The following is a 21,514-nucleotide window of genomic DNA, read 5'->3' as shown; positions in this document are numbered from 1 at the left end:
TGGATTCAGATTTTTATTTTATGTATAAGAATTGAAAAGTACTTTTTGTTAAAACTTCATTTGTAAGAAATTATATATATTTTCTTGTTTTTTATGAAGTAAAATAAATAACCAAAGAGATTGTTTAATTATTTTGGTTCAGATATTGCTTAAGTAGATGTTGAATTTAGGTCCTTGGCGTTTTCCCTATGCTTTCTATTGACCTCCATTCTAATGTATGTTTTGAATAAATGAAGAAAAAAATGGCTTTTTTTTTACGTTTTTGCTGTCAGAAGTAGCACAATAAAGATGTAAAACTAATGGAGAAAAGGACAGAGTGGCATCAGGAGACATAAGTAGTTTGAGAAATGGCATCAAAAGATATTTAAGTATATTCTTAGGAAAATGTATTAATTTGTAAAATACTGCTACCAGTTTGTTTCAGAAAAACGAAAAGTCATTGTCAGAAGTGGGATTCGAACCCACGCCTCCAGGGGAGACTGCGACCTGAACGCAGCGCCTTAGACCGCTCGGCCATCCTGACAAGTGATCAGATCCAGGCGCCCCCATGAATTAAACATTGCAACTGCCAGGGAAATGGTCAGGAAATATTGGCCAATTAGGTTGCTCTCGTTCAATATTCTCGGCCAATTGCGGTGGTCTTTTCTTCCCCCTCGTTCAACATTTGACCAATCAGTGCGGAGAAATGTTGGAGCCTGGCGGAGCTTTGCGTCACTTCCGGTTACTGTAGGGTTAGCAAACATTTAATAAAGCGTTATATGATATAAGCTAGTTGATCTGATCTAAATTAAGCCATCTCACGGTTAATTTCTAGCTTTGGCATTATAAACTTAGTCACCCATAAGGCAGCAAACTGTAGCGGCAACATCTGCAAGTCATGAGGTTTTGGACTGTTTCCTCGGACAGACGACTTCTCACGGCTGTTTGGATGTTGTTCTGGAGGCTGAATCCATGCTGTGCTGACGTTGGAATTACGTGCTCCACTTCAGCCAGTTTTGAAATCAGGGAACATTTCTCCAAGTGAAGTGATCCGAAGTCGGAAAGACTGAAAGACGGGTTTCCTGAACACGTGTTACACCAAAATTTGTGACCCATCAGAATCTGTGACCGCGATAGTGTACATTTCTCTACGAAGCGTAAAGTCTTGAAAACAGTTTTACTGAAGGTTTGGCAACTTCACACATTCTGATAGCTATCAGAAAAGGTGACCTCTGAGATCGTGGCTATGTTAGAAGAGCCCAGACTAAAGGGGTGCCAGAGGTCACCATTTCTGATAGTCATCATAATGTGTGACTTAACTGTACCTGCACTATAATGAACCCAAACTTCAAGTGTTTTCAAGACTTTGCTCGTTTTCTAAGACGTTCGTACAGAGGAAATGTACACTTAAGCCCCAGGAAGTCACAGATTCTGATGGGTCACAGATTTTGGTGTAACAAACGGTAAACGACGGAAAATATTCGGTTAACTCCTGGGTGCATCACTACTTTCTGATTCACGAATTCTTACAAAAAATATTACAAACATATGAACGAACTCGTATCAAAAGAGACGCTCTCTATAAATTTCTGTAAGAAATTTTCACACCACTAATGTCAAAATGGTCACGAAAACAAATATTTTCATTCACTGACATAATAAAAACACTTTGCAGTCCATTCTGTTGAAAAATCTGTATTTATTAATGATTTACAAAAGGCTAAACATGAAACCATTTAAATGATTCAGTTCATTTTGAAACCTAAAAGGGAGCTGAAGTGGGGGAAGGAGGAAACACGCATCTTGTAGTGGTTTTCAGTTATTAGAACTCTGAACCTGTTTTAACTCCCAGAGAGAAAAAGAAAATCAATCCACACACAGGATGGAGTCACTCAAACTGCAATTAAGAGACTCATCTCAAACATCACTGATGAGTGCTCATTTTTCAGTTATTGAAGCTGGAGATGGTGTTAACGTGGGTATGATCACAATTCGGTAATCTCCTATAACATCCGGATCCCTTCAGCTATATCTGACGTGAAAGCAGAAAATGCTGATTATCACAGAGATCCCAAATGAAATCCACTTTTCCAAACAGTCCGCAGATACATATTTAATATTAAAATATGTGCAAGTATGTTGTTTTTTTTCACAAGGTTTGAAATAAATATCTGTAACGCAAACAAGCACGAGTAGTAATATCTTTTTATTATCAATGTGAAAAACAATCACATTGTGAGTGAATGTTTTTTTTTGTTTGGCTTGAATTTAGGGTACAAATCGGTCAAATTAACCTCACACAACTCTGCAAAAAAAAAAAAAAAAATAACTATTCCTCTAAAATGAAATAAAATTGAGGCTGGGGAAGGGAAACATTTAAAAATGTAACTCCACAGAAGGAGAAGAGCTGTGGGGGTTGTTGGGTTTTCTGTCATCAAAATGCTGTTAATCACATTATTTTAGCTGTTTTGTTTTTTTTTTTTTTCCTTTTATCGTTTCCTGGCAGGTTTCTACAGTAGTAAAAGAGTGAGACAGTTGAGGACCAGAATATTTACAGTAATGCTGTGCACTTTCAGAGACCTTCTCTGGACTGTACGATCCTCCTCGGGAGAATCTAAAACATCGCTAATGAAAAAAGGAAAAATAAATCCCATACTTTCCTGCTATGGAATGAAATAACAGTGTTTCCACTCAGAATTGAATCTTTAAAAAAAATAATAATAAAAAGATAAGATTGGTCTGAATCTTAACTGCGGGCATTTCCTGATGGCAAGAAGGAATTAAAAGTGAAAAAAACAGGATGCAGAAAAAAAGAAGCATAAAATAACACTATAAAATTACTCATATTTCTGTACGCTATTTAAAAAGAAAAAAAAAGAATAAACTTTCTCCATCCTTTGCCCCAAGAACCATTTTACAAACAAAAATATATCCCCTTTGTCATGTGATTTTCAAATTCTCACTAGATATAATTAAAACTTTTTTACAGTGCTTTATCATTATATAACTTTAACAGACTTGAACATGGGGAAAAATTTTGAAGCTCTAAGCGTCTCCTGTTGCAACGATACCGCTACGTCAAAATAGGTGAATGCTCCAGTTATTCAATGATTTAAAAGAAAAAACAACAAAAGGAGAAAACAACACAAACATGAGGAGACGGTCAGTGTGAGGGAGTCGAGCACTGGCTCTCTCCACCCGGGGTTTTTTTGTTTTGTTTCCCAGCAGCACCTTAACGTCGCCACGGTGACGCCGACGTTAAGGTGGCTCTGGGAGGCGGAAGGCTCGGGTCTACTGCTTGGTGTTGAGCTCGTTCTCCAGCTCCATTAGTTTGCGAGAAGCCTTGACCTTGTTGGAAACCTCCTTCCCCTGAGAGAAGAGACGCTGGCGCTCCTTGAAGGTAAGACTCTCTGGAGCGCCGCTGGGGATCGAGTTCTCCTGCTCCTGACTGAACACACAGAAACACGAGTGTTAAGCTAACACACATGATGCAGGAACTTCTTGATGGTACAGGGTATATTACAACCTTTTATCATTAGCTTAATTATCAGGAGAATCTGTGTTAGCTGAAAGAAACTTATTTCCCAGCAATCCAAAAGAAAGGAGTTCAGAGGTGAAACTTGTGTCAACGCAAATATTTCTGCTCTCAAATTAGAAAAAAAACTCCTTATTAATGCCAGTAATACCACCCATATCTTGATAAATAACCACAAAGATGAACAGCATAACAGTCCAGCAGTGAATTTAAACACCTCTATCGCCCCCTGGTGGCAGAAAATAAAACCTGTGTCAAACATGAATAAAAACCATCTTAGTTACTATAACTTGAGTTCTAAAATATTTAGTTTGAGAGGAACCAGGTTCCCACTATATCCTGCTTTACTAATACAATTTAAGTCTTTCATGATTTAAGTGAGGATTTAAGTGCATGTACTCACTTTTGGGTAAAGCAGATTACTCAGAAAAGAATAGCTGTAAGACAGTAGCACACCTCTCTACAATGTTTTGGTTTCAGCTTTATTTTGGGAGGAAGATATTTATTGTTTATCTCACACTTTTTAAGAAAATGTTTCTCAAATGAGGCAACACGTACCCCTTGGGGTACATGGAGATACCTCAGGGAGTAAGTGAGAAAACAAGAAAAGGGGGGATAACTTGTTCTATTTTTTATATCTTTCTTACTTAACAGATCTGACTTTAGCTTGTATGATGATCTGAGTCAGTTCAGGTGGTTAGGATTACTACACAGATGTGTAAATGTACACATGTACATTTACAACTTCTACATCTTGAAAAGTGACTCTGAAATACCAGATATTTCAGTTCCAGATACCTGTGATTGAAGGTTTGGAGATTTTTGTAGCTCCATTGTGATCTGGAAGTTGTAATTTATGTGTAAATGAGTAAATATATAAATTTATTAATAAGTAAAATGAATAAAATATGTAATTAAAAAAATTATTGTTAAAAACATATTTTTCTTAATTTCAGGTTGTTTGACGTTTTCTAATTAAATGTAAAAATCTTGATAACTGCTTTGCACTAAAACAAAAGGAAAATGGGGAGTTTTAATTATTTATAGGTTCTTATGTAGTTTTGTTACTGTTACTGGAGATTAAATTCCACTACATGTGGTCCCTGAACTAAAGTGAGTTTGACGTCACTTGTTGAGACTAAAAAAATATTCCACAGGAACAACAAGCTTAGAGGCACTGCTCTAAGATAAATATAGAAAAATTATTAAATATAATTTGTAACTGTGCAGCAACTTAGAATCCTGAATCCTGTGGTGCTTTATTAAACGAAACCTGAAAGAAAACCAAATATTTGGTGTCAGAAATGCGTCTGTTGTACAAAGAAAAGCAGAACTGCTCACCTCTTTGTCCATTTGTCTTTCAGGTCCTTGTAGACTTCTCCTGATCCTACAACTCCTGCTGAGTTTCCAGTGTACGAGTTAAATCCTGTTCAGGTTCAGGAGCCAGACAGCAGACAAACAGAGCAGCAAAACATGAGTCAGCATCATTCATGTGTATCATGTGATAACTGAAAACATCCAAGATGGAAGCTGCTGGTTGACAGCGACCAGTCTCTGGTGCTGGACTGACCTTCTTAATACTGAGCTCTGAGCAGGTTTTGTATTTATAGACTTGGAAAACAATGAAACGGATGTTTACTGTTTATAAACCAGAGACTTGGTGAGCAGTAACCCAGCAGCTTCTCCTGATTTCCCACAGACCAGCCTAAGCAGAAGGAAGGCAGGAAGAGAAGGTGTTGTAGAGAAGCATTAGGCAGAAACAGTCCCATCTTTAGGCTACAACAGCGAGCAGCAAAGAAGAAGATGTTTAAAGGTCATTCCAGAGCAGCAAAATGGTCTGTGGAAGTGTTGCTTGGGAGCCAAGGCCGAGGTCACCATCAGACATGTCCAACCCAATGTCTCTGAATCATCTGGGTTCTCTTTGCTCTCAGTAAAAATGCTGCTCTGAACATGATTTATTAAAGAGTTCAGGCAGCTTAATAGCAGTTTATACTGGGCTTCATCAAAGACGGTGAGCTCAACCTTTAACCCCGCCGAAGACATTAGTCAGCTGGCTCATGTCCCTGTGTCCTTCCAAACTGCAGCCCAGTCCAGGTTTCCATAAACCAGAGACTCTGCATTTGGTTCTATAACCAGGAGGCTGCAGACGTGAAAAATGATCAGTTCCTGGCTCAAGATGGACTTCAAGGTTTACCATCAGCAAATAAAAAGACCAAAACCAACAGTGAAAAGAGAAAAGATGACATACAAGGGTTCTGCAGCCTGTATTTCTCATCATTTTCTACCTCGAGATGAAAGTTTTCTTCTTGTCACTGGTTTTACCGACTGCAGCATTAAATGCAGCACAAGCTCTGAGACTGAGAAAGAGCGAAACAGATTAAGGTTTCTGGCTGGTGTCTTCCCACTCTGCACAAAGGTTGGAGCCCCCACAAAAAATATGACCTCAACAGCAAAATCAGACAGGAAGTCGTCGTCATCGTACCGTGATTTAACCACTTGAGTGTTCAGTAAGCTTCAGGTTTGGAAGAGAGATTTCAGCTGCTTCCATGTTTCAAACTACTGATATAAATATTAACTGCTGTGGTAATGTGGTAATATTCTGGCTCTTCTGGTCGGGCATGTTTGAATGAGGCATGACGTTTATTAACAGTCAGTTAGACTGATTCATGCAACATATTATTCTGATTTGCAAGTCTTCATGATAACAGTTCCCAGTTGTTCTGGGAAAAACTGCCTTTCTTCCTTTTGTAAACTTAGATCCACATTTGAAACCAGCCCTCTAAAAGAGTCCAGCAGTCTGTTCAGGAAGTCTGAAAGTATTATGAACTATCTACCACATTGTTGGTTTTGGTCTTTTCATTACAACTGGAAATCGATGCCAGCTATATCCTAAAAAACACTGGAATTTTCCAGCTGCAATAACATTTCATCTCACTGCCAACATCTTCACCCCGACAGGAAGGTGTCAAGAGAAATGTGCTGGAACTGGGAGGATAAAATCCAGAGGACTCTTTATGGTGCCACAGTTCTTCCCATTTTCATCATTTCATCATCAAAAGTTTAGAAAACTTAACCGTACGTGTAATTTTGGATTGGGGGGGGTTGGTTGGTTAAGTTCAGATACAGACACAGCGACAGGGTGTGAACCCAGATAAATTCATCCAGCTGGCAGCTCCTGAGCTTCTCCTTTTGGTTTTAAAAAGCCAACGCAGGGAGATATCTGAGGTGTGGTTTGGTTCGGGATCAAGCTGGGTCCCACAAACTGGCAGAGAACAAAACCACCACAGAGAGGCAACCCCCGTTCAAGGCTCTGTGGAGCCAAAGAAATTAAAATCATACTGCTGGCACTACTGAAAATTCTCCTGATTATTCTCAGTTTGTACATTTTTTTTTCAATGTTTTTCAGTCCAAGCAAATCTGTGTCTCTGGGTTGCTCTTAATTTGTAACTTTCTCCAGCTTGTGCACCTTCTCAGGAAAACAGGCGCCAGTGTTGTTTTTCTTGCGGTTTTATTCAGATTACCAAAATATCTCGGATTTGAAAAGAAGCCACATTTTATTAAAGTAAGGCTCCAGCTTTGGGAGCTGCCAGCTAACAAAAACACTGAATGCATTTCAAGATATTTTTTTTTTCTTTTGTCAGGGGAAGCCGAAGACTCAGGTGCCGTTAGGTCACCTGAACCTGCTGCAAAGCCCTGTGGGAGCTGCAGTAAAGTTTTAGTAAAGCTGCAGAGTTAGCAACGCAGCTCCAGCAGAGACGCATGACAGGTGAGATGAGGACAGAATAGAAACAGAGAAGCACTTTGGGAAAGCAAATTAACATACAGACAAGAAAGGATGAGTAAAATAAATACAGACAGCAGCCTGGTGGAAGCTATGCACAGGCAGTAAAAAGCAATAGACATCAAGCCGGTTACTTGGGAGAGCTGTGTTGTGTGTTGATTGGTGCATGACCGTGAGGTAAAACATGCAGATTTCATTCCTGAGGGGAGGTGGGGTGGGCGGTTGAGGGACGTTAGTGGGATGACTTGTTTAATTTGAGTGAGTTCCCCTGAGGTCCTGGGCGTGTTTTCAATGTTTAATGAGCAGCAGTAGAGATGGAGGAGGCGATGAAGGTGCAGGGCGGCTGCTTCCAGGACCTCAGCCGCTGCAGCCAACGCTCTGTTTGTCTGTAGATGTTTAAACAGCATCATCACGTCTCAACATGGAGATTATGTTGTTGACGCTTCTTATACCTGCATGTTACACAAGTTTTAAAAGCAACACTACTTAAATTTGGCAGATTTTTTGATTTTGGCTAATGAAGGCTAATTCAGCATCTGCTTCTCTGAGCTCTCTCAAGCCAGCAAAAGTCAGTCAGATGTTGCCTTTCAACTTATCCCTTGTTCTGCCACTTTCTCTTTCTTTTCCTCTCTTCCTAAAATAATTTCCTCTTGCATTTCCTTCCTGAATCAGCCATGGTGCTCATCCAAGTTGGCCACTCTATTAATATCCAGTTGCTGTCTTGTAGCATGGTGCATTAACCCTATAATGCCATGAGTATCATATTTGATAAATATTTTTTCCTGAGACCTTTTGCATCACTTTAAAGTTCAAACTTTGTTTAAAACCCTGTTGTAACAAATCTGAAACGTGTCTTCTGCCCCCTGGTGGACACCTTCAGCACTACAAATATTTGGAAATTCAAAACTATAATAAACAGCACATTTATGCTCATATATTAATAATTATTATTCCCATATATACATTTTGTTAAAGGGACAAAGAAAGACCTGAAAAAAAAAAAGAAATTTCTGCCCATTATTTCTTGGATCAGGCTTAAAAGGGTTAAAGTGAAACTCGGCTTTAAAAGTGACGTTCCAGGCTGGAAAAATTGTCAAGTGTGATCTCTAGATGCTACAGTGCAACTCCAGAAATGCACATAATTCTTGTCAGTGTGCCATTAAATTGATTTAGAAGTGTGGATTTTAGCGTTAGAAAGGTATGTCGCATTGCTTCAAGAAATTTCTTTTATGCAAAACCTCTTGTCTAAAACTTCCAAGAATTGCCATTGCAGATCCTTAAGCTAGGCTACAGTCAATATCTGAATAGTTATGAGGTTCAATAATTTTGCTGTCATCATCAATTGTTGCATATTTATCAATTGTAGGTTATTTTAAGTGGTTGGCATTTCATATGACTGAACTTTTATGGGGAAAAAAAAGCAAAAATCAGATAAATTCCTCAAAAAAAACAAGCCAATTCTCAAGAGAAGTCTAATCTTTTTTAGACTAAATACTTGGATGAATTCATGTTAAATGAAAAAGTGTATCTGGGTAAAATCGTCATTGCTGTGTTGTGCATTGCTTTCCAACAACCTTATGATTCATATCTTAAAATAACATTTGGCACAAATAAATCCAGATTGGATCCATTTAATATTTATAAATATAATTGATAAATGAGCTTGTTTTTAGGAGAAGCTAAGTAAACATCAGCGTAGTTTGATGCTTTTTAAACATCTCCAGACACAGAGGTTTCATCTCAACACGCTGCCGCCGTGTGCGTCGTTACATGTCCATGAAATGATGATTTTTCTGGTATATGATGGGTGTTGAAAGCCAAATGGTATGTCTCCTTCCCTTTAAAGCAACACCGCTAAGCAGAGCCACGGGGCAAGACGAAGGGAAGGGGGGGTGGCAGGCAGGCATACCGATGGCCAGCCTCGCCCCTCCCCCCTCCATCCTCATCTCAAAGCAGCAACCAACCAGACACAAAGGAGGCGGCGAGCGACAACACCAACAGTACTATGATTGGCTCTGATGGGTCTCAATCTGCAGCAAAAAAAGTGGTGGCGTGATTATCGATTGCTTTTTTCTGATCGCTAGTGCTGATCGGAGGGAGGGGGAGTGATCGGAGGAAGATGAGGAGGAAAAATTTCATAAATAATTATCGGGGACGAGAAAAGGTGTTCAAAAGAATTAAGACAAAATGTACAAAACAAATACAGTCTGATTGTTTTGAGAAGGGGGTGGTGTTCCACATGTAAAAAACAAAAAAAAAAAAAGAAAAAAAACAAACGAATGAAGAGACACGACAAAAAAATTTGGACAAACATTTAAAAGAGGAAAATGTAGACGGTTGAAATGAAACGGAAGGACTCTAATGAAAAACAAGGAAGAGGATGAAACGGCTCTAATAGAGAAGGTAGTAAATAAAGAGATAAGTGGATGAGAGGGAGGTCTGGGAGCTGTGGAGGGCGCCGTGGCGAGCCTGACTCCGCCCTCCTCTCTCCGGTTCTACCTTTAAAGCCTCCTGGGGGGACGGAGCTGGGTTTGGCAGGAAGGGGGGGGCCTGTACTGTTGGAGTTGACGACTGGCGGCTGGAACGAGCCAGACAGGAAGATGCCGTCAGAAAGAGGGCGGGGCTTGCGTGTAGTGGGCGGCGGCTGAGGCTTGTTGTGATTGGGTGAAACGGAGGCCGGGAGGTCGCCGTACGACTTCCGGGTCGCCGATTGCTTCACCTGACCTGACTGGCCGCCGCCACCACTCCCCACTTTGCTGGCTTCCTTGCCTTCCTCCTCGTCTTCCTCATCGCCCGCGTAGGAGACAAACTTGGCGGTGTAGAGCGTGTCAGGGGAGACGACCTGGGTTTTGAGGTAGGAAGTGTTTCTCTGTGGGGGGGGTGGGGGGGTGTTAGTAGGGTTGTGGGGGGCGGGGGGTTGGTAATCCCGGGGCAGCGGGGGCCGATACAGACCGGCCGGCTCGTCAGGCGTCAGCAGCTTTCTCTCCGCCTCCTCATGCTGCCGCCGCCGCTCGGCCTCCAGGCGAGTGTAGTACTCCTCCTCCTGTCTCCTCTGGGGGAGGGACAACCTGTTAGAATGCTCCACTCTCATTGGCTCTCACCAACAATGGACACTAACTGGCTAATCAGCTACAGACACACTGGGGGGGGGGAGCTATTCAACCAGCTTCATTAAGACAGAATCACCGACTGGGTCCAGTAAGACTCAGACTAAACCTGAACCTGACACCAAAGACCTAAAACCCTAAACCTGAGTCAGCAGACCAGATCTAAAAACAAGGCAGAACTGAAGGATGCTGGCCCTGGATCAGGGACTTTTTTTTCTGACAATAAAGCAGGAAGAAAGAATAAAAAAAAAGAAACATAAAACTTTATCTTCAATCAAAATTCTTCTTAAACTGACAGACAAACTTCATCTACTTTTGTTCTGACTTCTGAACTGAAGGTTGTGCTCATTCAAATCAAATTAAGTTTAGCCACTTTTTGTGTTAATACTAATAAATGATAAATAGTGATGATTCAAATTTAATATAATATCTAATATCTAATCTAAAATAAATATTTTCCCTGAAGTAAACAATCGGTCTGTAAGGCACAAAAATAAACAAGTAGCTCTGCTACATTTATCTAAAAGAGGACTTAATCTGATATTTACAAAGGCTGTCAATTAAAAAAAAAAATCTACCAATTATTAATATTGATTTTGAATATTAACTCACTCTGTACATGCGATTAATTTCGAAATGAGGCCCCTCAGCTGGACTTGAGCTAACTTGCCTTCTGTGTTCTTACATCAACACCAACACAGTTAAATGACCTGATGTTACATCTTTCCAACACTAGAAATATCTTTGTTCTTTTTAGTAAATTAGAACACCTCCTCTTGATCTCCAACCTGACAAAATGCTGGAAGACTAAAATGCTCCAACAACCACTGAAGTATTTAAAATTCAGCTCACACCACCATGTCCTCCACTGTTCCCTCATCACTGTGTTTGCATGTGTGCTCCAAACTACATGTGCCTGGATCTCTGCGTGGTCTGAAGTTTGTGGGTTTGTTTTAAGTTTCCAGCGGCTGAACTCTACACTACAGGAAAAGGCCTGCCACGGAGCTACGCTGCTGGGGTGTGTTTTGATTTCAGGGTTTGAAGCTCGACCAGCTGCTACACATTGCACGTTCTCAATTGCAAAACTTCTGATGTCAGATTGTCTTCAGACTTTTGGTCCGTTTCATGTGGTGTAGGTCTGTCGAGGGAGGGATGAGCGCTGAATCCTCCAACAGACAGTATGTACTGCTGTGGACGTCTCCCAAAGATTCAATCAGCCCAGTGGATCTGAAGAAACTGGGAGGGATTAGTGGGTGTGTGGGCTTTCAATGAGTGAGTGGTTGGGATTCTGAGTATGTATAATGTGGATGGGTAAAGGCGGAAATGAGGCGGGTGGGTGGGTATTGGCTCTGCATGTCTGTGTGTGTGTGAAGTGAATGTAAAACATGTGGATTTGGGGAAAACTGGGAGGGTGGGCAGCATTCCCTAGAAAACATGGTTTCTGAGCGATGCTCGATGGAATGATAACAATGAAAACTAAAATAAACACCTTAAAATTATAACTGCTTTCCCAAATAAACTGAAACAACAGAAACCTCCTAACACACACGATAACCAACAACATGATGAGAGACCCATGCTTTAGGTGGGTGGGAGCACATAACATAACACATTACAGAGGGTGGGGGGGTGCACGGGATGAAGACATGCAACTTGACATCTTTATAATAAACATCAAAGACAACCTCTCCTCACAAAGATTTGAAGTCGAATAGCTTATAAATAATCTTAAGGCTTTTTTCTCCATTAGCAGTAAGATTAAAATTTAGATCGATAATAAATTGCTTCATTTAGACAACCAGTGGTCAGCAGTTCACAGGATGAATGCACCAGAATAATCAGGGGGAAACCAACAGAAAAACTGAGTTTGTCTAATAAAACACATAAAACAGCAGTGAGTGAAAAACCACAACAAACCACTGGTTATCTAACAACAAAGTCAGGTTACTAAAACACAACTTAACACCAAGTGTGTAAACTTATTACAGCAACATTTCACCTGATAAACTGAGAAACAATATGCAACGATGAAAGTATGTTGTCTAAATACTGTGCAGTCCAAATGAAAAACTTAGACTAAAACATTTAGTCTGGATAAAAACAGGATTTGGAACAGATTCAGATTGCTTCATTTGCTGCACAAAAACATTGTGATTTTTAGACAAAATAACCATAAAAACCTCAAAATCTCTAAATGAAAACTCTAAATGACAGTAATTTGTTTTTAGACTAAACCAAAGCTAGATTTTCTGGGCTATTTTGTAGAAAAAAAAAATCTTACTGAACTGAAGCAATTGCATCCATTTTAAATGAAATCATATAAGTCTGCAACAAGTGAAGGTTTCTAAATAGTTTGCAAAGCTGGTCGAGATCCAAGGGTTAGACCAATGTGTTTACACAACACTCCTATTCTTTTTATACACAGAGTATATGAAATATGATGAACAAGGTTGACAGTAAACCTGTTGCCTGAATATTTGTGAACTAATAAGCTTAAAGGAGCAGTTGAACGGAGTGAAACCCTCCTGCTGGATGAGAAAATGGGAAAAAAAAGATGCAACACGAAAAAGAAAGAGGCATACGGTTTAAAGTTCATCATGGTTTCCTTTTCCCATTTAAAGTCTCTCCTCATCTGCACTTAATCAATAATACTGGATTAAGTGTTTCAACCCCTTGACGCCAAATCACTTAAAATTTTACATTTCTTTACATTTTATCTAATTAATTAATTTGATTTTATTTAATCTTATCTAAATATTTATTTTTAGATTGCTGAATTATTTATTTTTTTATTTACTTACTTTTATATGATCAATTTATTTGATATTTTATTGTAGTTGATTTAATTCCAAGCTCTGATTAGACAGTGGGGCAGAAATAAGTTGTTACTTCATCCTACTATAGTAACTTTTTTTGTTTTTTTAATTATTCTATTTTTATTTATTCTCTTATTAACAGGATCTGTTTCTAAAACATTCAAATTTACCAATTAGCACCTTAAAAGATGAATGAATGATACATACATGACCATATTTTCACAAATATCCTTTTATTTGAAGGAAATTTCCTTATTTTCAGGTTTTCCTTACTTGTAGAACATCACATTAAAATTCTTAAATCTGAGACTCAAAAATGTTACAGAATAAAGGGCTTAAGCCCTATTTTATTTTATTTTTGCAGTTAAATATTGGATGTTTCAGATGAACGACCCAGATTGGAGTAAAATCCTTGTGTCCTCATCCAAAGCTCTGACTGAATATCTGGAATATTTGATGTTGTGAGGCAGTAGCTGAGTAAAGGTTTGGTGAGTTGGGAGGAAATCACACATTGGTCTGACCCCAGGATTAGTTTCAGCTGACTCAGTAATAAAACACAACAAAAAAATCCTAATGATTTAATAATTATTTAACTTAATGTTTTCTAAACAGTTTCAGACAGACAAACCGACCTTCTCCTCGGCCTCTCGTTTTGCTCTCTCCTCCTCCCTCCACCTCCTCTCCTCCTCCTGCTTCGCCCTCTCCTCCGCCTCCCGTTTCCGAATTTCCTCCAGCTGCTGCTTACGCCGTCGCTCTTCGTCCTGCAACTGATCGCACACGCGCACAAGCACGCACACACGCCACAACATGCCAAAAGGCACACATGCCAACAAAGGAATAATCAGTACAAACACAATCACCAGACATTCAAGAAACCTGAGATCATTTGTGTTGGCTCTGTTTAAACAGCTTGGATGCTAAGGTCTTGTAACATGTTCTGCAGCAGTTCGGATTTGTCTAACGGGACTGCTCCTGAGGGGAGGAACAGCGAGCACCGCAAACACACAGCACAGGCTGAAAAACATGCAAACAACAACATGCACCACTAACAGCAGCCACAACATGACAGAGAAACAACAAAAGATAGCCCCTCCACTGGCTACTAAAGCTGTACTTGATTTTGTTTCATGGCTTGCATATGAAAGGAAAGGTCCCACTGCGCTGGAGACTAACTGTACCTAACCTGATGGGCTGATGCAGAAATTTGCCTAAAACCATTGCATAGCCAACCAAATGACAAATAAAAACATTTCTGTGAACTGAATGATTAAAGGGTCGGTTCAAACAAATCATAAAAAGAACAATTTTCCCATTTAAATCTCAATGAAGGAGCTAATGTTTTGCTACCTAATTCCTATTAAAACAGAAGCCTGCTCTGCTCTGATTGGTCGGCTTCAGCAGCCTGAGCAGGCTCCGCCCACCAGTCTGCATCAGCTCAGAAATTCAGAGAGAGAGAGAGAGAGAAAGAGAGAAAGAGAGAGAGAAAGAGGGAGAGAAAGAAAGAGAGAGAGAGAGAGAAAGAGAGCGAGAGAGAGAAAGAGAGAAAGAGGGAGAGAAAGAAAGAGAGACAGAGAGAGAGAAAGAGAGAGAGAGAAAGAGAGAGAGAAAGAGGGAGAGAAAGAAAGAGAGAGAGAGAGAGAAAGAGAGCGAGAGAGAGAGAGAAAGAGAGAAAGAGGGAGAGAAAGAAAGAGAGACAGAGAGAGAGAGAGAGAAAGAGAGAAAGAAAAAGAGACAGAGAGAGAGACAGAGAGAGAGAAAGAGAGCGAGAGAGAGAAAGAGAGAGAAAGAAAGAGAGACAGAGAGAGAGAAAGAGAGCGAGAGAAAGAGAGAGAGAAAGAGAGCGAGAGAGAGAGAGAGAGAGAGAGACAGAGAGAGAGAGAAAGAAAGAGAGAGAGAGAGAAAGAGAGACAGAAAGAGAGAAAGAGAGAGAAAGAGGGAGAGAAAGAAAGAGAGAGAGAGAAAGAAAGAGAGACAGAAAGAGAGAAAGAGAGAGAAAGAGGGAGAGAAAGAAAGAGAGAAAGAGAGAGAAAGAAAGCGAGAGAGAAAGCGAAAGAAAGAAAAAGAGAGAGAGAAAGAAAGAATTTTTTTATTATTTTTATTTTATTTTATTATTCTATTATTAATTATTTCAGTGTTTTTGTTAATGGGAATTTTCTATTTATCAGCTTTAACTGAGCAACACATTTTTTCACTATTTATTCTTACTGATGTATTTTTAAAATTTTGCTTTTGATGTTATATGGTTTCTATAATCTTTATTTTAAATAGCTTTTAAAAATCTGAAAAAAAAACTGTCAGAAATCAAGACATAAACTTTAAAACTAGAATGAATTAATAAAATTTAATCTACCTTGCAGACAGCAAACAGAACCTGAGAAAATGTGCATTTTTATGATTTGGTTGAACAAACCCTTTAAAGAAATGACAGGCTCTGCTGGTCACACACAGATAGATGGAAGGACAGACAGATGGATGGATGGATATGTGGACACCTCAACATTGTGATGCTTCAGCTCGCAGGACTTTCATGCATGGATCTCCCCCTGTGATGCATCCAGCCATGCAGGTACCACCTCTATATTCACTCAAAACATTGCTGTTGACAAGACTCTTTTCAACCTCGCCGACCCCATTTCATGTCAGTTCTGCGGCTCGACAAACATGGACAGGTTTAGCTTTTTGTTTTTAGTTATTTGTTCATTTAAACATTAGTAAGAAAAGGCTCACTCGCCCTCCCCCAGCAGCTGTTTTGAGTGGACAAAGAGATGGACAGCTTTCCCGAGCCAAACACCACCAAGCATCCCAGGACGGCCTCTCTTTAGCTCATCGTGGCCTGGTCCTGACCATTAACTTCAACCCCAAATGAAACAACGACATTAGTCCTGATGGGTGGGGGGAAACAGAGAGGAAACAAGGGCAGGTGGGCAGCCCAGACAGAAAACAGGAAGTGATGTAAGGGAAAGGACAGGAAACTCGTCATTAACAGGAAGAACATACCAAGTCTAGCACAGAGATAGCTGGGACAGCAGTCTGTTGCTGAAGAAGAAGAAAAGAATCGAGAGTGAGAGAGGGAGGGCAAATGGGAAGGAAGGAAAAGGAAAAAACCCAAATACTGGAAGGGGGAAGATGTGGAGGAGATCCAACTAAATTAGAAAAAAAAGAAGGGAGGAGGCAGAAGCTGAGGAGTAGAGCAGAAGTAAAATAAGGGAGGGGAGGACATACAGTAAAGTGAAAACATTACTGAGGTTTGGTTTATTTAACACTGCTAATAAGTGGCTGCGAAACAACTCCAACTACTAATCCAAATATATTGTATGTAAGCCAGAGAGCTCGTAATGCTGCGCTTTGTTAAATAAATCTGTCATAAATAGGTGATTGATGTAAATTTTAAATAAAAGTTCTTTGCATTTCTGTGTTTTTAGTCTCGCTGGCTTCACGTCCTCTCTGAAGTCTGCTTAGTTTTCCGGGTGATGAAGGATGACTTTTTATTTTTCGATCCAATTTAAAAACACAAATAAAATCAACATCTGGAATAACAAATGACCCAAAGTAATGAGGGTCCTCGTGGTCTGTAAACCCAAAGCTGACTGACCCTATTTACACTGTGACTAGAGCAGGAAATATGAAGATTATTATTACTAGATGCATGAAAATATATTTATTGCACCTGATGTTGTGGATGCTGGTTCCTATAATTGCTCACTGGGATGCTATTTGAAAGTACAATGCTGTTAAAATCTCACTTTGATTCTAAGTACTTTTGGCACATGAATTTTCTTGTTTTTATTGTCTGAGTCTGAAGTAGATCAAGCTAATTATTCTGCTAGCTTGCTGAATATCTCAGCAGGTCTAAGCTGAGGTGAAATAGCAAAGTGATGGCTGAGCAGATGTGCTTCAGCTGCAGCCACACAAACTAGTCAAGTGGCACCTTCTTACAGGGTTGTGCTCAAGTTTTAACAGTTTTAATTTGTGCTTTAGAGGAAGCTGATTTGAAACTAAAGATGATTTATTAAATTTATTTGCTTATTTGATTATTGCTTCTTAGACCACTGCAGCTTAGCAGCTCGTTATCACTCCTCTGCTAAAAATGTTTGAAGAGTTCAAATGTGTGTTATTTTGTTTTGTTTTGTTTTTATTCATCATAAAAAGCATCTCTTATGGCCTAAAAATGGTAGTATGACCACACCTTTCCACATTTAGTGAAAGGAGATTTATCAATCTGCTAATCTGACCCATCAGCAGAAGGTAGTTTGCTCTGTTTAACGATCTTTCTTGCCACCTCAAGACCAAGAACAAAGTTCTGTCCCCACGGAGTATAAAACAGCCTTTACTCTGTAAAGATGTAAGAAAAAACAGGCCACTCAGCCTACGTACCATGTGAAATTACGTCCAACCAGGGTCATTTTGGAAGGTAACACAAGTCTCCATATTATATTGTTTAGCTCCTTAACCTGATTCAGATTAAATGCAACGTAACATTATGAATTCCACCCATGATTTTTTCCACAGCAATAGGTCAAAACCTCTTCTGTGAAAGTCTGTTAGTGCTCTAGAGGGTCCTCTGTTACTGTTAACTTTACTAAAGGTATATTATGGATTAAATTCAAATGATGACTAAAGTTTTTTTTCTCAATTCAGACAATAATAGTAGGATATGGTAAAATACCTGACATGTTTCAGCCATATCGGATCACTGCAGGAGGAACAATCACATCATGGACTGGGACAGCGCAAGGATTGTCGGACCGGAGGGTAAAAAATTAAAATGATGGATAAAGGAGGCGATCAAGATCAGGCATCGGGCTAGCAACTCCATAAACCGGGACGACGGGGTCGTACATGCTCTGACAAACCCTGGGATTCCCTACTCCAGAGACCACCACACGGCGGGGGGGCGTGGCTGTCCCAGCAGTTCTTATAGGTTTGAGGACACACTTCTGGAAAAACAGCTGATAACGTGCCGGAGGACATTTCTAAGGAAGGCTGCAGGTGACAGCCGAAACATGTCAGGTATGTTACAACATCCTACTATCATTGTCTGAATAGAAAAAAATAAAATAAACTTATTTAATTGAGATGAATTGAGAAAATGAAAATCTTTGCGTTAGTTAATAATATTAGCTGACAGATAAACCTAGGACAGTAGGAAAGCTGATAATCAGAAACAAAAATCTACAGGAAAGCTCCATCCTGCAGCTTTAATGACACTGCTGCCTGCTTTCCTGACCCAACCCTCCCATCCACCCCTTCAGCCAATCAATTTTAAGCAGCTCAGCACAGCAAAGCGATGACAGAAGCATGTTGCAGATGCACATTGTGGGACATTCATAGTGGGCGCGCTGCCACAGAGGAATCCATTTCCCCTTCTAGCATTTGAAAGGCAGTTCTGTTTTTCCCCCCCATCAGCCTGAGTTCCTGCGACTCGCCCTTCATCGTACACTCAGCGGCAGATTTGTTTCTGGACTGTCGGCTGATGGGAAACAGCTCTTGAAAAACAGAAGTCAGAAAGTTTTATTTCTGCCAAAGCAGACAGCGCACATGAGGGGGTTTATTCCTCCTTTTTTTTAATCCCTCCTTCACCTCATCCATCATCTCAATGGATCCCCCTCCCTCCACCACAACCACCCGTCTCACCCTGGCTCTCTTCTCTGCTTCCAGTCTCTGCATGATCATCATGGTGTCCACGTCCTCGTCATCCTCATCATCGTCGTCTTCGTCGCTCTGTTTGGACTCCTGCAGTCGTTTCTGGAACTGCCACTCCAGCATCAGCTTCCTGAGGCGGTCGCTTTCCTCCGCGGTCCGCTCTGGCTTTGCCTGAGAAGCAAAATAACTTCATGAAAAGACTGCATCACACTAGTAATTAGTAAATTCTTTAGTCATATGATGGATGTCATGTTCATCCCACTAATCCTGCAACCTGCTTTTAAGATCAATTCAATTAAACCAACACTCGGAAACTAAATGTTTGATATGCAAAGTTCCCATTTCTGTAAACTTTGTTACCTGGAGCTCCTGGATCTCCCTGTCCAGCAGATCAACGATGTGAAGCTGCTGCTGCTTCTCTGCCTTCTCTCGGGCGTCTCTCTTCCAGGGGTCTGGAGACAAACTGTCGCTGGTCGTTAGCTGGTCATTACTGATCGTGATGTACTGCAGGTCTCGCCTTTCGATGGTGCGCGGCTGCTGCTGTGGAAGCAGCTCTCTGATCACCGTGTCCATGCCTGCAGGTTGATTACATTTAATTAATTATATATCCAGATACACACATATGTTATATATATACATATTGAGTAGATGTGAGCAAATTTCATGTGTGTACTGTTTATGTATTGTTCTGTGTAAACATATCGTAGCAAAGAGGATTCATAAAATGTGACATTAAATCTCAGAACTATTACCTGGAAGGTTGGAGGCACTAGCAGGGGGCAGTACTGCTGACCGCGGCAGGCTAGCCAGTTTCTCTAGTCTGGCTGGGGGAGGCTGTGGCTGAGGTTGTGGGGGGAGGTAGGGCTGGGGTGGAGCCACAGAAGCAAGAGGGGGCTGGAGATGAGGAGGAGGCATAGCTCCTCCATTGTGGGGTTGGACGGGCATGACAGGGTTGGCCCTGATCTGTCCCAACTTCCGTTCCTGCTCCCTTCTCTTCCTCTCCCTGGAATATTTCCATTATCATACACAGAGTCAGACTTTTCCTGAGACAAGTAGTTCTTAATTTAAACAAAATACAATAGAAATCCCACCTTTCTTCCTCCAGTCGAGCTTTCTCCTTCTCATACCACCGCTGCTGCTCCTCTCGCTTCTTGCGATCAGCAGCCTGCTGGGCAGTGACCGAGGTGATGACAGCAGGAGGTGGCGGTAGCGGCATGTCGGGCTGGGCATCGTAGGGGTCGTAGGAGTCGTAGGGGTCGGGGTAAGGAGCAGGAGGCGGCGGGGGAGGAGGGGGCAGGTCGGAGCGGGATGGCGGCTGTGCCGAATGTGGCGGGACAGCGTGAGGTGTGTTGGGAGTCTTCCACCGACCCGGTCCAGTCTTCTGGTTCTGGGTCTTGTTTGAAGAAGATGAGGAGGCTGAGAAGTTAAGGTGCTCCTGGCTTGATGTAGACGACTCCAGTGAGGAGGACACCTGTTGCTGTGGGGCCCAGTGATCAGGCCCTCCAACACCTGCAGACATAAAGAAACTGATCACCTGTACACATGTTCAAACACTTATCTATATCTCTATAATCACGTGTGCTATACGCGGTCTGTCTTATGCAGTATGTGGGCATGTGCAATGAATACAGATGCTTTGACCTAAAATGATTAAATGCTTCCTAAACTGACTTGATCTTACATTCCTTTAAGGGAATAAACACTGCATAAATAATAATAATAAGCAGTAATTCAAATATATGTAATATGATTTATGAAAAACAAAAGCAGAGTATGAACATTTTAAAGCAGTTTTTGTGCCTGGACCTTTTTGGCCAGGAAGGTCATCATAGGTTACAAAATGCATCAACAGATTATAAAAGACGTGAAGAAAAAAAAGGACATTGGATTAAAAAAAAATAGTCTAAAAAGAAAAGTTACTGCAAAAATTCATGTGACTAACCACAACACAGCTGAAATGACCAAGTTAAAAAATACAGAGGAGTGCATAGGAGTTGAGAGAGTTCCACAGATCTTGACAACAAGTTGTTGGGAGTTTTATTTTAGTTGTGTTAGAGAAGGAAACATCTAAAAAACCTGCAAGTTAGAGATCTCTGCATTAAAGCTACACTACTGAACGTTGGCAGATTTTTACACTTTGTCACTCCCTGATGAAGGCTAATTTGACATCCATCTTACATCCTGTCTCTTCTCTGAGCTCTCTCCAGCCTGTAAAAGTCACCCTCATGTTGACTCTTTCATTTCTTTATTTCCTCCAATGACATGGCGCCACTAAGCAAACGTTGATGTGATGTAATGCTCTGGGCTGGAAAAAAATAAGCTGTAAAGTGCTGTTTCCCAGCCTTGGGACGCTGCAGACAATGACAGCTCCAGGAATGTGCATGAAAACTGTCTGTGTGCCATCAAAACGAGTCAGAAGCACAGGGTTTAAAGTTAGAAAGTTACAGTGCTGCTTTAAAGTTTCTTTAAAAGGAACACTGGGAGAGTTTTGTTTCCGCTTTCATCTGATGAATATTGGTACAAAATAAAACTGAACAGGATGTGTTCTGATTTCACGGCTTTAGATCAAATGTCACATTTCTGTTTTGACATTCTAAAAATTACATTGTGATTCATATTCATATATTATATAACCACGAAAACAATAACAGGA

General features: G+C 40.6%; 1 protein-coding gene and 1 non-coding gene across 10 annotated transcripts in view; both read right to left on the bottom strand.

Annotated features, from left to right (window-relative positions):
- Positions 1-440: 440 nt before the first annotated feature.
- Positions 441-523, bottom strand: trnal-cag. Its single transcript has one exon. It is a non-coding gene; the product is annotated as a tRNA-Leu (tRNA).
- A 1,135-nt stretch (positions 524-1,658) lies between these two features.
- Positions 1,659-21,514, bottom strand: part of afdna (afadin, adherens junction formation factor a) — a 109,094-nt gene continuing 89,238 nt past the window's right edge. For 5 of the 9 annotated variants that reach the window (XM_041975298.1, XM_041975300.1, XM_041975301.1 and 2 more), the window contains 9 exons: positions 19,953-20,370; positions 19,614-19,864; positions 19,222-19,436; positions 18,853-19,032; positions 16,216-16,254; positions 13,851-13,985; positions 9,795-10,347; positions 4,856-4,940; positions 1,659-3,427 (listed from right to left, as the gene is read on the bottom strand). In XM_041975298.1, the coding sequence (XP_041831232.1) occupies positions 3,271-3,427; positions 4,856-4,940; positions 9,795-10,347; positions 13,851-13,985; positions 16,216-16,254; positions 18,853-19,032; positions 19,222-19,436; positions 19,614-19,864; positions 19,953-20,370 (2,033 nt within the window). In that variant the 3' untranslated portion in view covers positions 1,659-3,270. The remainder of the gene's footprint in view (positions 3,428-4,855; positions 4,941-9,794; positions 10,348-13,850; positions 13,986-16,215; positions 16,255-18,852; positions 19,033-19,221; positions 19,437-19,613; positions 19,865-19,952; positions 20,371-21,514) is intronic. The other 4 variants (XM_041975305.1, XM_041975307.1, XM_041975304.1 and 1 more) reach the window with 3 other exon arrangements.

This window comes from Melanotaenia boesemani, chromosome 22 (assembly GCF_017639745.1).
Source record: "Melanotaenia boesemani isolate fMelBoe1 chromosome 22, fMelBoe1.pri, whole genome shotgun sequence".
Classification (NCBI taxonomy): domain Eukaryota; kingdom Metazoa; phylum Chordata; class Actinopteri; order Atheriniformes; family Melanotaeniidae; genus Melanotaenia; species Melanotaenia boesemani.
This window is presented reverse-complemented; position numbering and strand designations above follow the sequence as displayed.